The sequence below is a fragment of the Urocitellus parryii genome, chromosome 5, assembly GCF_045843805.1.
Source record: "Urocitellus parryii isolate mUroPar1 chromosome 5, mUroPar1.hap1, whole genome shotgun sequence".
In the NCBI taxonomy this organism is placed as follows: domain Eukaryota; kingdom Metazoa; phylum Chordata; class Mammalia; order Rodentia; family Sciuridae; genus Urocitellus; species Urocitellus parryii.
Window position 1 is genome coordinate 202,330,909 of NC_135535.1, and position 17,511 is coordinate 202,348,419.

General features: G+C 39.9%; 1 protein-coding gene across 10 annotated transcripts in view; it reads right to left on the minus strand.

Annotated features, from left to right (window-relative positions):
- Positions 1-859: 859 nt before the first annotated feature.
- Positions 860-17,511, minus strand: part of Ate1 (arginyltransferase 1) — a 142,808-nt gene continuing 126,156 nt past the window's right edge. For all 10 annotated transcript variants that reach the window (XM_026384172.2, XM_077799164.1, XM_026384177.2 and 7 more), the window contains one exon: positions 860-3,811. In XM_026384172.2, coding sequence (XP_026239957.2) covers positions 3,633-3,811 — 179 coding nt within the window. In that variant the 3' untranslated portion in view covers positions 860-3,632. The remainder of the gene's footprint in view (positions 3,812-17,511) is intronic.

Sequence of the window (17,511 nt, forward strand, 5' to 3'; positions counted from 1 at the left end):
TATTCAGTTCTGGGCACCAAGTACTACAAAGAACTGATTAAAACAACTGGTCATGCTGGTGAAATGCAATTCCCACCACTCCTAAGGAGGGCCAGAGTCGTCAGCCCTCTTTCCCAAGGACAACAGGCACTCTGGGATATTGTGCAGGCATCACAATGGCTATACACTTCCTCATTTATTTTCACATTCACCATATATTAAGATGTCACTATGAATTAAGCAGATGAAAAGTACGAACAATATACATGGTATGATCCCATTTTCTTCAAAAATAAAACAAGACATAGACATGTATTAAGTAGAAAACCCTTTGAAAGAATATACACCATAAATGGTGGTCAGTAGTGGTTAGTGATGGGAATAAAAATGATTTCATTTTGTTATTCTTTCCTATGGCATCAGAGTGCTTTAACCTATTGGGGTCCTCCTCATTATAAAAAGACAAAACACTAGTAAATGTGTTCCACCAATATGCTGTGGACTATGAAGAACAATTTACCTATGCTTTTGTTTATGAGACATTTTTAAAAACTTCTCTGGCAACTAAACTTTAGAAAATTATAATGGATATGGGTAAATCCATCTGGTTAAAAAAAAAAAAAACACCTAGGTCCTAATTTATCTTGGGGAAATCCAGATATTTTGCTTAAAGTGAGATTTACTTTATTCCTGAGAAAGGAATCCACCATACTTTGATATAGGTAATGAAATAGTCTGGAACTCCAATTACTGAAAATTACATTTTATAATTCACATAGCCAATATATTACCTCCATTGTCTGTGTATGTTCTCTGCAGGCAAAATGTAGTCAAGATTTTAAAAAATGAAAACATGTTTTTTAAGTAAAGAAAAGTACCATTGCACATAGAAACAGCTTTATTTTTTCCACTCAAGCTTTATCAAATGGATTGTTCAAAAAGCATATACATGAGCAAAGATTTCACATGCAATCAAAATTGTTTTGCCTTACAGTCACTGGTTTTCTGTAGGAAAAGAACACTCATTTGAATAACTTGTAATTCAAATATTTCCCAACTGTTTCCACTTCATTTCTTTCCTTTTTAACTTAGTAACAATAGATACATTTTAGTTAACTGTTCATATTCTCTTTTATTCATATTGAAATAATACAGTGTCTAAAAAAATCAAACCATTTATTGTTCAGAAATATGGAAAGGTTCTTTTGCATAATAGGCTCTGATATATTAAGAAGTCAAATGAAATTATTAATTGCAAAACGGATGAAAAGTATGATAAGCTAGAAAACATAAACAGTAATAATTTCTTTCCTAAATAAATTCAATCAAATGAATAATATATTCATCTGATAACAATTGCTACCTTTAGAATACAAAAAGTGCTCAGATTACATTTAACAAGAAAATGAAAATCTCATAGAACTGAAATATTTTCAATAATGCTAGTGGCACGGGGAATTGAAATTGTAACTCTGCTCCCAAGGCCGGAGGCAGGTGTGAATTTATCTGAAATGGGGACACTAATACACTATGACTGTAAATGATACCCACTATTTTGGCAAGGTTTGCCTGTGTCTTCCTTTAGATGAAAGCCATCAACATAAAAGCAGGCCTCTAGGCTGTTCCTCAACTGACATGGCAGGGTCACTTCCCTCAACGGTCCTTTCCTAGCCCACCACCACCATTTGCTCTGTGAGGCTTCAAAACCACCAGCCTGTGCCTTGGAGACTGCAGGACTCCTGGGTCGAGCACATTCTCCTCTCTCAAAACACATACTCATGGATGCAGCAACCAAGTAGAAGCATTTTTAACCCTTTGTCTCTCTGAAGCTAACCTAGAACACCAGGCAGGCAGGGTGCAATCTGATCTGGAAATTTCTCTCACATTTCAGACATATCCCTAAATTATTACTCTTGAACCAAAACTGCATGTAGACCATAATTTTATTTATATAAATAGGTATGTATGTGTGTACAGCAGACTTCTTTTTCTTTCTCTGGGTATGGCAGAATTTTAGATTACTTTTACTTTCTTTCTTTTCTCAATATTTTAATTGCTTACAGTATCATTTCTATTTTAAAGAAATCCATATAGTAAAGATATCTTCATTTTAGAGGGAAAAGAAAAAAAGTTCTACTAATTCTGAATGTAGTTCCACCCCAGTCTCTAAAATGCTTTTGGAAGCTATTTTGTGGATCAAATTTTCAGAAGAAGGTAGAATTTTTGTGATCAGAAAAAATGGCTTTCTTCAGTCCACCATCTCCAGTTAGCAAGGGACCCAAGAAACAACAGTTTGATCTCTTTCTCATACACACACACACACGTACAGTTTACATGGATACTGAATTTGTAGACATTTGATTTTTAAAACCCTTGTTTTGTGATCTTTTTATTCTAACTACCTGAAGGTTACTGTTCAAGGTTTTGTTGAAATTCAGTGCATCTTGGGAGAAAAATTTAAAATCAGTAATGAGATTCAAACTACTAAGTTTTATTGCATGGCTTTTTAAAAGATCAATCAATAGAAAACAGAAAAATGGACAAAATGGGGACTGAAAAAGGTTGGGTGGCAGAGCAACTGGCAAAAGAGGGGCCCAGCTGAGAGAGTGCCCAGGAAACAGCCCTCCCTGTCCGTCCTGTTTCAAGGAACTACCTCCATTCTTCTCCTGTGCCCAGCCCAGTGCCCACCACCTGTACAGCAGGCATCTGCTGAATGGGTGGAGGCTCAACAAGAGTGAGAGGGAAAGAGGGGCTTCCCTCTGCTCTGAAGTACCAAGGGCAGTACCCATTCTCCATTCTCCATCAAAGGGCCAGAAAAGGAGCACAGAGGTCAGAGTGACTCCTGGTGATTAAAAGTGATTTGTGGAATAGCTATGAAAGTCATCAGATATTAACCCGTCATCAATAACCAAAGACAAGTGTCCTGAGTTCTAAGGATGGAAAATTAGTGCCTATTTTCTTTGGATGAGGCTTAGAATCAAGGCAGGAGTTAAATTTCTTTAAATATTCTGTTACTTAGATTTTTAGAAATAAAGCAAATAATATATCACTAAGGTAATTACATATTTTATTGTCCAAACTTCTGAGAGTAAAAGAGAACTAGTAACAATTATTCTAGGGAAAAAATTATGCCAAGATGACAGACAAACAGGACCAATTAGGACATGAGATCTCGCACAGGTCTGCGTTTCCCCTTTCAGCTTCTGCTAGGCCCCACAAGTAGAGGCTGGCAGTCATGGACACTGAACACGGAGTGACAGCACGTTCTATTCTCCAGAGAGGAAACATTTTCCACCTTCCTCCCACACTTAAGGCTCCCCCATCATAAATGCCACTGGATCCGAGGAAAGAGAAGTTGGAATTTCTCTATCCGAACACAAACGGCACAACGGTGACTGAATCACTTCCCACAATGTTAATTACAGAAGTTGAGCATATTTTGCTCAAGAAACAAACTTACAAAATGAAAAACCCCAATTATGAGGCTAGGTCATAACTTATTTTCAAAATCTTTATATTAACTATGAGATTCTCACAAATACATTGCCACAAAATATTTTAGAAAAGCCACAAGATAGACAAAATGGGAAAGTCTGGTTCCGGACGACAGCAGTGTGTCCCGCAGCTCAGGCACCCAGGCAGGTGTGCGGCCCTCAGCTTCTGAACAGGAGCATCCTCTCAGCGCATGCCTGCCCCACCAGGCTCGCGTACTGCAGCACGGAGGCCTCCTCGCTGGGGTCCTTCTGGCTTTTCTTGTAAACACCGTAAGGCATGATGGCTTTCTTGTGGAACACCTGCAGTCGGTCGGGCTCCTTGCTGCAACCCTCATCCACTGCAACGACAGAGAGTGCGGGTTAAAAGCAGCCACATATCAGCTGTGCTCCTTTCCCAAGTTCAAAGTTGGAACACACAGCCAGGTGCTGGCAGGCCCTCCCTGATGCCAGGGGATGCAGCACTGACACACAGACTAACTCCAGTGAATGACAAGGCTGTCCCAAAGACAATGGAGGTCCTCCAGGGTGACAGCTAAAATGTTAGGGAGATACAAAGAACTGTGTGTAATTGAAAAACAGGCCTTTAACACCTCCGTGGTTTCCTGGGACAAGGTAAAATTCAGCACGCACCTCCAGCATCGTCCCAGAGTGGTCTTAAATCTGCTGAGCCTCTCCCCGGGGTTGACATACTGTCCTACTTGTCATGGGTACTCCTGTGCCCCTGGGAGGGCCGGTTCTCATGGCTTCTGTGGAAGACACCAGGGGCTGCTGCTGTCCCCCTTCCTCTCATCCTCTAGTTTGGATCAGGCACACAGGCCATGCGGGAGGAAACCTGCTCCCCAGGCTTCCCTGCAGCTGGATGGCCTGATGACCAAGTGCTGGCCAATGTGGTTACACAAGTGAAAATGTTTTGAGGGAGTTTCAAGAAATCTTACAAAAAAATAGTAGCTGGCCTATGCCTTTTGACTCTTTCATCTTTCAACCTTTCCTTCAGCCTGTATCCTGGAACACAGATGTGACGGCAGGAACCCTAACTTCTCTTCTGCCTTAAAGCTGGAGGCTAAGAGCTCCAAGGCAGAAGTCATCCTTGCTTTAGCAAAAACAGAAGCTAGAAGCTGGCTAACACAGGATGTCTTGGAACAAAAGTGGCATGCCATCCCTGGGCTACCTATGTTCAGGTATATATATATATATATAAATAAATATAAAAAATCAGGAGAGTGTAGTCACACATGCCTGCAATCCCAGCTACACAGGATGCTGAAGGAGGAGGATCACAAGTGTAAGTTCAAGGCCAACCTTGGGAACTAAGTGAAATCTGTCTCAAAATAAAATTTTAAGAAAAGGCTAGTGATGTAGCTCCATGGTTTTTAGCATGTGCAGAAACCTTGGTTTTAATCATAGTACAGCAGAAAAAAAAGAAAAAGAAAAAGAAAAATCTGTAAACTATCTTATTTCAGGCAACAGTATTTTAGGTTTCTATAGTTACAGTTCCTTCTAACCCTAATATGAAGAAAAACTTATAATATCCACTAAAATGTGCAGTGTGTGTGTGTGTTACTAGAGATTAAACCCAGGGCCTCGCACGTGCTAATAAGCAGGTGTCCTACCAGGGAGTCTGATCCATACTACTTCTAAAATTTTTATTTTGAGAAAGGGTCTTTCTAAGTTGCCAAGCTGGCCTAGAATTTGTAATCTTCCCACCATAGCCTCCCACATAGCTCAGATTACTGCACCAAGATTAAAATATTAAAAAAAAAGAAATCATTGATTCAGCAAGTCTACTTTCTAAGCTTGACTTCATTTGGAATCATCCAAGGAACTTTTAAAAAATACCAACATATCTCTGGATCCCCTCACCAGAGATGCTGACTTAAAGAATAGTCTCAGTGGAACTTGAGCATCAGTGGTTTTTTTCCACTCATTTTCAAGTTAGTTGAGAAGCACTGTCCTTCAGAAATACCCACCCAAGTGTGTCTATGTGGGAGGATGCTCCCAACAGCACTCTGAAACCTGGCAACCTCTCAAAGTCCAGCAGTGAGGCCCTGGGTAAGAGCTGAGGTACACCCACTAATGGGACATTACGCAGCTATTAAAGAGAACAGAAGACAGACTAAGGAGAAAAAAAAAAAAGTAGGCACAGAACAATAATTTCTTTTAATTAAAAGCTTAGTGCTGGGTGAGTGTCACTTATCCAAAATGCTTGGATCCAGAAATGTTTCAGATTCTGTAATTTGGAATATTTTGCATATACATAATGAGCTATTTTGGGGAAAAACAAAACATGAAATTCATTTATACTTCATAAACATAGCCTAAAAATAACTTTACACAGTATTTTTAGTGTGATGTCTGGGTTTTGACTGACCTGTCACAAGGTCAGGTGTAGGATTTGTAACAAAAGTAACAACTTTTAAAAGTTTATTCTTTTTCAACTATTGTTTCTGCTATAGAAGTCTTAATTAATTAATCAGGAGAAATCTTCCCAGATCAGCTGCACAAGAGACCAAGTCAGGCCTTCCCATACAACACCACCCTTTATGAATGTTGAGAGGCTGTAGCAGGAAACTCAAGTTAGGCAGGTATGACTGGTCCAAAAGATACAACATGTTGGAGAAGTCCACATTCTTCCACTTAGAACCAGCCTGGGAGGGCATGATGACCAAGGAGAAAGGACACCAAGGGCTGGCCCGAGATCCCCATGTCCATAAGACCTAGTGTCAGAGCAGTGTCCCGAGTTTCACGTTGGGCTGGGACATAGTCAAAGAAGATCAAGGGAGTGGACTGGCCAGAGGTGGCCTTCTGAGTCTGCTGTCTCCTCCTGGCCTGCCTGCTTTAGCCTGCTCTGCAGGAGGTTAACTCTGCAGGTCAGTCCAGCCAGCGCTGGGGACAGAGCACGAGGGCTGTTCACCCTGAAACTCTCTCCTTGCTTCTGCTTTTTGGTAGCAGCTGCAGCTGCTTTGAAGTTACTAAGGCTCCAGTTTCTCCTGGTGGCCCTGGCCCCTGGGCCCTTTCTCTCCAGCCTGGCTGGCAGTGGCCTCCTGTAGTTGCTACCCTTCAGGTCACCTCTCAAGACTGTCAGCAACAGCCCTGCTCATTACCAACAATCCCCTGCATTACATTTTCTTCACTGTAAATACTTGAAGTAGTTTTGGGGTTTTGGTTAGAGCCTGATACTCATGCCAATTTCAAAATATGTTTTGTTTCTTACAAATTGCTTTATTATCCAACTGAAGCAGAAAACCCATGTACTTTACAGCGATTCAATATTTAACATCCACCAGGTCAGCACATCCTCCCAGGTGCTGTGGTTTGAATACAGTTTGTCCCCTCCAAAACACAGACTAACACCAACCCTCCTGAGAGGGATTAGGAGGGGAAATGCAGTCCAACTAAGGTGTTCAGAGGTGGAGCCCTTGGGAGAAGCTTAGGGACAGGCAGGGTCATCAGGCTGGGGTCCCCAGGATTGAGTGCTGGTGGTTTTTACAAGAAGTGGGAGAGACCAGAGGCCACACTTGCACCCCCCTGGTCTCTGGCAACATGATGCTATGTGCTACTGCAGGAGCCGCCACCAACCAGCCTCCTCCAGAAGCAGCCTACTGACCTTGGACTTCCAGAACCTAGAGCCCAAATAAACCTCTTTTCTCTATGACTCTATGACTTATCAGGTCTGTGGTATTGTTATCAGCAACTGAAAAGGACTAAGATACCAAGGTTTAATGACAAAGGAAAAGGCACACCCTGGTTGCTGCTATCAACATCCATTTTAATGTATGCTCTGCCACAGGGATAAACTTCTTCCTGATCACCTGCCTCTAAATGTTTCTAGCTAGAAAAAGGCAAATTCAGAACCTGATCCAAACAGAAAAGCAAGGATCAGAGAGAAAAGCAGGGAAAGATCATGAGCAAAATAATCCCAAATCTTTTAAATGTAAAACTTTGGATTTTTAAAATTTGAGTTTGTCATGTTTGGATAAGAGGTGTCCCCAGAAAACTCAAGTGAAACAGTGCAGGGATGTCCAGAGGTGAGATGACTAGGTTAGGGGAGCTGGGATCTACTCAGTGGATTCATCCATCTGACAGATGAACAACCTGAGGGATTAATGTGGTGAGTAGAGGGAGCCAGGCATGGCTGCAGCAAGCAGGTCACTGGGGCCTGCCCCTGCCCTGGGGATTGTGTTATCCCAGGTTCCTTGCACCACAGCTCTCCCTCTGCTTCCTGGCTGCCAGGAGCTGACAGCTTCCCTCCACCAAGCCCTTCTGCCATGATGCTCTGCCTCACGTTGGGCCCAGAGCTACAGAATTGGATGACTGTGGACTGAATCTCTAAAACCATGAGCCAAAATAAATTTTTCCTCCTCTGAGTTGTTCCTCCTAGGTCTTCTAGTCATGAAAAGCTGACTTAAAACAGTTTTAAAAGCATGCCTATAATAAAGTTAAACCTTCATCCTAAATCATCTAAAATAATTTAAAACAGACAGACATACTTTACGAACCAAACAAAACACCTAGCAAATAAAAAAGTGAGATCTGATGTTACCTTATTTTATCTAGAATGGTATACTACCTTCCAATTTTTATTCTTTCCCCTACAACATGGAAACATAAAATGTAGAACTGGAGGGGGGGACTACCACTACTATAATTTACACTAACTTTTAAAAATTGTATTCTATATTGGAAAGTAGAAATTTTATTGCTTCATTTCTCAAAATATGAATTTTGATTTATTTACTGAGATCACATGACAAGTTCTAAAATTATATATATAGGTCACATTTTTGGGAACCTATAATATCTTAAGTTTTGGTTACCGTATACACCCAAGAAAGTCTCCTAAACTTCTAAACTAATTCACAGCATTTTTACAGAGATTTGTGGCACAGAAATTAATCAAGCTCTTTCTACTTTGTTCTTTTTACTGCAAATAATTTTGAGGTCTGGAGTGATTCAGTAACAATGGAGTCATTACTTGGTGTAATTAAAGCAGATGCTAGCAAGTTACTAACTTCTTTTTTTTTTTTTTTAAAGAGAGAGAGAATTTTAATATTTATTTTTTAGTTTTCGGCGGACACAACATCTTTGTTGGTATGTGGTGCTGAGGATCGAACCCGGGCCGCACGCATGCCAGGAGAGCGAGCTACCGCTTGAGCCATATCCCCAGCCCAAGTTACTTCTTAACATCAAATATAATTATAAAAAAAGTAGTACTAATACATTTTAAAATCCTTTCCTCATTCTCTTTAATACTAATGTATCCAAGTCATCTGGAAACCCAGATATATTTAGTTTTAGTGTTCAGATATTTCAGAAGCTTGTGGGATTGTTATTGGCCTTATTTAACATTCCTAATAATGTAGTACTGACTCTATCAACAATGAACCAGATTGTGTTGAGACTTACATTTTTTATTAATTTACTGAAATACAAATTAATTTCTTAATTGTCCCAATTCTTTAGTTTTCCCATTATCACACTTTGAGCAAAAAAAGGGCGCTGAACACTCGGGATCTCAGGTGCTGCCCACATCTGTCAGGTCCCACCAGGACCTTCCTCCACACCTAACAGCTGACTGGATTCCCGCTCAGGACGCCCAGTGCACTGCTTTGCACCTTCACAAGACCCAGGTCAGATAACACCGTAATTCTCCAGTCACATAATTTAAATTTAACTTGCACATTCTCTTAGGAGTAATTTTTTCGACAAGGCGGCATATTTGTCAGCTGTTAACACATAAACAAATGACTCGTTTTAGTTTCCTTTTAGTATTCTTTTTCCTTAAAAAACTTAAATTACAAGGCAAGCTTGGAAAGTAAACTTAGAATTCTGCTGCCTAAAGAACAATGATGTCCATCTAAAACTGCCAACTGTTTTAAAAAAAGAGAACACAGTCAACAAGACACACAGTAACAGAAACCAAAGACATGTTTTTAAAAAACTTGCCATTTCAATAAATTAAACAAACTCAATAAATTATCTGGGAATTAGTTATCAATGCATTAATGAATATTCAATAATAACCACATTAGTTTTTTACATCTTTTCAAACAATAAAAGTGGTGCTTGTTATAAAATTCAAATAACACAAAAATAAACAGTGGACTGACACAGCCCCACGGGGAATCCTTGCTCCTAGGTTTTTCTCCTCGCTTCCCCAAACCCCTTCCCAGCTACCAGGTTCTAACAATTTCACAAGATGCATTTAAATATTCAAAGACAACTGGGATCACATTCTGGCCATATTTTACCACAGAAAATCAAACCAAATTACCTGTTGGTATAATGCACCAACTTCAGGAACCACTGTTATTGTTATCGACTTAGACATGTTTCTGTTTCCTGGTTTAACCATCTGTAGTTTATGATCATTAGTTACATTCTCAATGACGGCAGATTCTAATTCTTGGCATATACTATGCAGTTAATATTAAAACCAATTCAAAGCCTAAACAAAAATAAATCCTACCAGATACTTAAAACATTGAAAATAAATTATGATTTGTTTTCCAAAGGAAAAAGATATATTTCAAATCCTCACAATCCCCTTGTATAATCCTCTTGTATGGCTTCCAAATGTCACAATGCTTATAGACAAAAATCTACAGACTAAATCAATACCGCACAACAGGCCTTTTCTTTGGGGGACCTTGGGTTATGGAAAAACAAGCCATCTTGAGATGAAAGATAATTGCCAGCTTACTGAGATGTCTTATAAATGTGTTCCAACAAGAACTTCTTCCACTTCTTCTCTCCCAATGCATCACAATTTAATGTCATAAAATAAAAACCAGAGGCAATCCTGCAAACTCATTTCTGAGATGAGCATTTGATCACTACTGATAAAAACATGCTGTCAACTCTATGATATTTTAATCTTCAAGAAAAACTCTGGGGGCAGCAAGTGCTTGATCACCCACCCCCAGCTTTTTACTCGCAAGAGAGGAACTGTGTGCATCACAGGTGCTTTCAAAGCAAAAGAATCTAGAGATCAAAGCTTCGCTTCTCCTTCTTATGGGGATTTAACTCATTTGTTATTCTTAAAGAGACTTCAGAATTTGCCAGGCTTTTCCAAAAATGATCAAGTAGTCTATTTTTTTTAACTTCATTATTTACTGTTACAAAATTATGAAAACAAGTTACTCACTTTATTGTTTCTAATGAAGACAGCTGTATAAATGGCAGACACAACTAAATATAATTGGGCAACACTGGTTAAATGTATGACAGGGAGAAAAACTTAGCAAAAGCTCAACTTTAAAGTTACAGTCAAATACAACTCAGAATCTTTTATAGTGAGAGGAGAGGTGAGCAAGTGTTTTAATCATTCTGAGGCAGCGGGGGAAGAGGAAGACTTTGGGACAGGACAGCACAGGGCTAGGCGAGGGGAAGCCCAGCAGTCACCTCAGCAGTAGCTAAGCTCAGCCAGCTGCTTCTTTGAGTACATCTGGTGAGAGGCTCAAAAATTACTTTGGGAATCTATCCCAGAGAATATAATACATTTTCATAATCTGTAAGGAATACTGTTGTTAGTAGTTTCAATTGAAATACTTTTTATATAAAAACGAAAACTTAAGACAAATCTGAACTTTGCTTCTTTGTAAAAGAATGGCTTTACTGAGCTATAACTGAGATATCGTGCACGCCACCCACTTCAGGTACACCCATCGGTGGTTTCTAGCGTACGTTAAGTTGTACTATCCAACTCATTAATTAGACCATTTCATCCACTGAGAAGTAAACTCCATTAGCTGCCAGCACATGGAAGAAACCGCAGGGCGGTTTTCCACAGGGCCTCGTCACCCTGCATCCCCACCAGGGCAGGCACGGCTCGCTTTCTCCACATCCTCAGCTGTCCTAGTGGGTACGAAGTAGCATCTCACGGTGGCTTTGATGTGCGTTTCTCTCGTGGCTAATGATGTCAAGCATCTTTTCATGCGCTTGTTCATTCATTCATCTTCTTCAAAAGAAACGTCTATTCAAATCATTTGCCGGCTTTTAAATCTAGCTGCCTTTTTATTGACTTTTAAGAGTTCTTTAAATTTTCTGGATATTAGATCCTTATCATATACAGGATTTGCTAACACACTCTCCTTCTCTGTGGACTGTCTTTTTACTTTCTTGCTGGTGTCTTTGGAAGTATGAAGTTCAACTTATCTATTTCTTTTTCTTTCTTGTACTTGGGGTGTCATACTTAAGAAACAATGTCTAACGCAAGGTCATGAAGAATTACTCAAAAGTGTTGTTTCCCAAGCACTTTATAGTTTTACCTCTTACACTTAGATCCAATGCATTTTGAGTGAATTTTTGTAGATGGTAATGAAATAGGAGACTAATTTCATTTTTTCCCCCTGCAATTGGGTGTCCAGAATAATTGGTTGAAAAGGCTATTCTTCCCCGAACTGACTTGTCTGGGCTTCCTTCTGGGAAATCAACTGACCATAAACATGAGGGTTTGTTTCTGAATTCTCACTCTATCTGTATGCCAGAACCACAAAGTCTTGAGTTTATTCTGAAGAGTATATACACATGACATTCTAGAAAAGGCAAAATTATATGGGCAGTAAAAGGCTCAGTGATTGACAGAGGATGGAGAAGGGAAGGGAAATGGGGGGACGAATGGGTGAAACACAGAGGACATTTTTAGGACAGTGATACTAATTTGTATTATACGTATCATACATGTCAAAACTCCACAGAATGTACAACACAAATGTAAACTATGGCTTTTATTTAATAATGGATCAATACTGGCCTATCAATCATAACAAACTGTATAAAATATTAATTCAAAGGAGGCTGGAGGGTATATTACAACTCTGAACTTTCCGATCAACTTTTCTGTAAATAAATAAATAAATAAATAAATAAATAAAATTACTAAAAATAGTTCCCAAACCTCTGGTCTGTTTGTGGCCTGGGTCCAAGTACCAATGAATGGATGAATGAATGAATGAAAATGCACCCTGTCAGCCACGGGGGAACCTGGGGGTAAGACGCAGAGAATACTAAGACTGGCAATTCTCCTGTAAATCTACAGCTATATAACCCATTTTAAAAAAGAATGAGGAAGTTCATAGGGAATGATTTGCAAGATATCTTAATTTTAATATAAAAAGTCACAGATTATTTAGGTTGATTTTATTTACATAGTTTATATAAACAATACGGTTTTTTAAATGACACACAGAAAAAGATCCCCCAGCCTCCCTATCAAAACTCCAGCAGTGCCTGCCTAGCAGAGCAGGAGAGCAGAGGCCTGTGCCGGGTGCACCTGCCCTAGATGAGCTGAAGGAGCTTCACTTTCCACCTTGGATTTTTAATAACAGCAAGCATGTGTCAATCATGTGTTGTTTCTAGTACTTACATAAAAAGCAGCAGTGGGGAGAACTGAAGTACTGGAGAGTAAACACGAAGGTCCAGTCCAGGTGAGTGATAACAGCTACTGCTCACTTGAGCACCCAGCAGTCAAAACAGTGGGACTGTTTTGAGAACAACTCAGAATTCCCATTTCTGTCAGCCCCTCTTTAAAGGGAGGGCTGCCTTGCCCACTTGCTGCTGCAGACCAGAGTTGGGCAGAAAAAGCTGGCAGGGTGCTGCCAACTGTGTTCCCTTAGCTCACTTCCTGCTAGAGACAGTCAGGAGGGGACTTGTGAGTGTGTGGGCGTCCAGAGACAGTGCCACTGCATGGACCTGCTTCTCCACAAGAGGTTGCCTCGAAAGGCAGCTCTGCCAGACTCAAGGGGAAACACAGTATACACAGCAAGCTCAGTTCCAGGGCACTGACACCCTGCCTATAGAAATGCAGGCTCAGATACACTGCAGAACTTTGAGAATATCACAGAAAGGGACAGACACATAGTGATGTGGACAAAATCCTCACCATGCAGGTGTCATACTGAAAACCTCCAAATAAATAAATAAATAAATAAATAAATAAATAAATAAATAAATAAAATCAGTGCATGAATCTAGGGGTCTGTTAATTTATTGCCACTTGGCTTTTAAAATGATGCCTTCAAGACAGTTATTAATAAAAAAAAAAAAAAAAAAAAAACAAGAATGTGGCAGGGTAACTGCCATATTGCCTCATACCGTAGGCCATTTTCTGCTCTCCCATTAGTCCTTGGGAATACAGAGTAACACTCCGGCAAGCCTGGGTGAGAGTGCAAATGAGGGCAGACACACAAGCTCAGCAGTCACGTCACATCCTAGCACGATTATGTCTGACTCACTATTGTTGTATTAGAAATTAGCAGGCTTCCACTGGATTTCACTTATAATTTGATAAAGTGAATTTATGGAGTCTAAAACCCTAACAGATTAACAAGAGAGGAGAGAGAGAGGAAGAGAAGGAGGGAGATAGGTTAGAATATCTAAACCTTAGGGGAAGGGACTGTCACAGTGGTATTCCACATTATAACAGTACTTTGTTCCTACAACAGCTTTGCTCTTTTCTTTCTATTTTTGCAGGGGTAACGCTTAACCCCAGGCCCTGTACATGCTAGGAAAGTGCTCTACCACTGAGCTATATCCGCAGCCCTACTTTTACTCTTTTAAAATGTGGTTTTCTTTTCTGAATTTTTAAACCTAGCCCTGATTATTATCATTTTAAAGTTAATATGGTAATAAGAGTAATACAAATAAATCTTTCATAAAATGTGAATCATATTTTATAAGATTTGATTTTTACTAACAATTCAGATTTTTTAAATTGCTGATTTATTACGTTAACCACCTGTAATGTGTTTAATATCTTCATGGCATAGTCAGAAATGCACGGCTAAAACAAGAGTGACAGTTTCCACGTTCCGAAAAAATTAGCTCTTCAGGGTTTTGTTTTTGTTTTTTTTTTTTAACTTAAGAAACCATACAACAAGAGGGCTTTCATTTGCAGAAAGATGAAGTTGAACTACTTTTCTCCATTCTCTCCACTAAGTATAATAAAAATCCTGGAACTGTCTATAAAACAAACCCAAGAAAGCTCTGACAGATGAGAGGAGGCGGCGGCCCAGTCAGTGACCCTGGCCCAGAGCTAAACTCCCTGCCCTTCCTTTTTGCCTCATCTATGTCAGGCCAGAAACCAGAGATGCTTCCAACCCTGAAGACTAACACAGATACCCCCAAAAGTCCTAGGAAAAGCTGGCTTCCTCCAAATAAAACAGCCTTTTTTTATCCATGGCAATTAGCAGTGACCTCAAAAAAAGACTTTATACTCGCTCTTTGAAAGTACATTAAATGAGTAAGTAAATAATGGTCTAAAATTTCTTGCACAAAAAAATACCCAAGACCTAAAGCAAAAAAAGTATTTAAGAGCTGGGGATATAGCTCAGGGGTAAACACTTGCCCAACACACAGGAGGCCCTGGGTTCAATGCCTAGTACCACCAAAAAAAGGGGAGGGGGGGATTTAAGTTTACAAAACAATTTTTTTCTTTTCTCTTTTTTTTTTTTTAGTATCAATCAGGGATTGAGCCCAGAGCAACTTAACCACTGAGCCACATCCCCAGCCCTTTTCATATTTTAAATTTTGGGACAGGGTCTCACTGAGTTGCTTAGGGTCTCACTAAGTTACTAAGGTTGGATTTGAACTTGTGATCCCCTGCCTCAACCTCCCAAGTGGCTGGGAATACAGGCATGTGCCACCACACCTGGCAACAAAACAAATTTTTAAGTAAAGAAACATTTAGGGGACTGGAGCTGTGGCATTTGTGAGGCCCTGGGTTCAATCCTCAGCACCACATATAAATAAACAAATAAAGTGAAACATCCATTGGCAACTTTAAAAAAATTTTTTTTAAAAAAAACAAACATTTAACATAAACAAATGAAATCAAGGCTTTTAGGGGAAAAAAGAAAAAAATAGGTAAGAAACAACACAAAACACCAAATTAGAGGCTTCAGAAACTATCACAAAAAGCTGAAGTAAGTAAAGTTGAAGTCATACACAATTATCTCTACTATACATTGTACCGTTTTAAGCACCAAAAGAACAACAATCTGCTGGTTTCAGCTGCAGAACCATGTCTGCTCTACCGTAGGTACTGCTCACCAGGAAACAAAGGTCAGAGGGAGGCCCTCCTCCAACCAGAGTCACCAGCTGTTATCCTAGGATCCTGAAGATTCTTCACACCTAATACATGAAATGTTTTATTTTTAATCCAAACAATAGTAGGAGTACAAAAGTCCAAGGTAATGTTTCCAAGATCTTTCACTTGCACAAATCAAGAGAAAATTTAACTCTCATCTTTTTAAAAATGCACGTTTTATATTTCCATTAATTTCTACCTGCTCTTAACAATTTAGAGACTAAAATGAAATGAACAAAATAGCTCAATACTTGAAAACAATGAGCAATAAGGAAAACACATTCATTTTATGATGTGGTTAGTGTCAACTCAAAGCATGCAGTGTATCATCTCAGCAACCCCCTCGTCTTCCAGCCTTCTTTTCTTCTGATAATGAGGAGTGAACTCAGGGTCTTGAATATGCCAGACAAGCACTGTGCTATAGTCTCAGCCCTTTTGCTAATTTTGAGGCAGGATTTCACTAAGTTGTCCAGGCAGGCCTCAAACTTGTGATCCTCCTGCCTCAGCCTCCTGAGGAGCTGGAATTATGGTGGGATTAGTTGGCAACTAATTTATTTCTTGAAGCTATATTTGTTAACTTAGTTTCTTCCCCTTATTATGACCACTTAAAAGTGTGTGTGTGTGTGTGTTTTTTAATACAGGAAAACCCCCTGACATCTGTAAGAACAATACTCTGTTTGCCATTTATCATTCTACAGGTGGGTGACCTTCACTACCTGATGGCAGCCTCTGACAGTGGGATCCGAATTTGACACTTCTGGAGGCCCCAAATCCCAGACACCACACTCCCTAGACACTGGGGACACAGAGACATGTACGACAGAGGGCCGAGCAGCACCTAATACATCTGTGGTTCATGCCGAATGTCTTTAGTCTCACGTTCCTCAGAGACAAGCAACAGAAGGCATCTTTAGAGCCAACCTCCCTGCTGTTATCGAGTTTTCTGTTAATTAGTACCACCACATGTTTATTACTCAATGTCTGAATTCTCAAGTTAAATCATTCTTGGATTACTTCCCCTTATTTTATATAAATGTTGAAATTAATCAGATCACAATAGATTTATATTATACTGTGTTGATCCATTCTTAGACGAAGAATGGTATTATCTAAAATCTTCACTAATTAACCACAAAAAATGTTAAAAGGTGATGCTAATGCAATCATTCCATCACAGAAGCCCCCAGCTTACTTGGAGTGAAAGCCCCTGTCTCATGCTTGCACATCCTGGGCCAGTCTCCAGACAGGCAAGAATTCTAGAAACCAAGACACTTTGGGCTCTACACCCAGGCTCCAGATCTTTCGTAACTGGTAAGGCTCAGGTGATGACTTGTACAAAGAGGGTAATTTGAGCCAACTGTAAATCATAGCCAAATCTACTGCTTGAGAAGATTTGCAGATGCTTTTGAGTCAGCCATGGACTACCAACTTGCTCTGCTACTGTCCCCCAAATATGATTATTAGTCCTAAATTCATACACATCATCAACTAAAAGTCTTGACTTTGTTATTGTTGAGTGTGAGGCTAAAACACACAATAGAGTCTGTAAAGCCAACAGCTCTCTCCAAGGTGAAGAATAGGAAGTGTGGCAGAGGAGCAGCCTACCACGCTTCCTCTGGTGATGGACCAGAAGATACTCCTCAGCCCTCTGCTAGCCATGGAGGCTGGGTCTTGCTGGCCCCTCCCACCTCTTTTGGGTGCTGTAGTCTGAGTGGTTGTGTTCCTTGTACTTCAGAGGTTCTACTGCACCTTCAATTCACTTTTGAGGCAGAATCTGTTACCTGCCAATTCAAATCTCCCCAAATGAGCTAAGGCTCTGGTTTTCATTTTCATTTCAATACACTACATTTTCCATGCCTACTTTGAAGCAAAATCTTTTCAAACTAAAAGGTTCAGGGGGAATTATCAGAAGAATATTGATCCCCTCCCTTGTCATTCAATGAGCAAGATCAC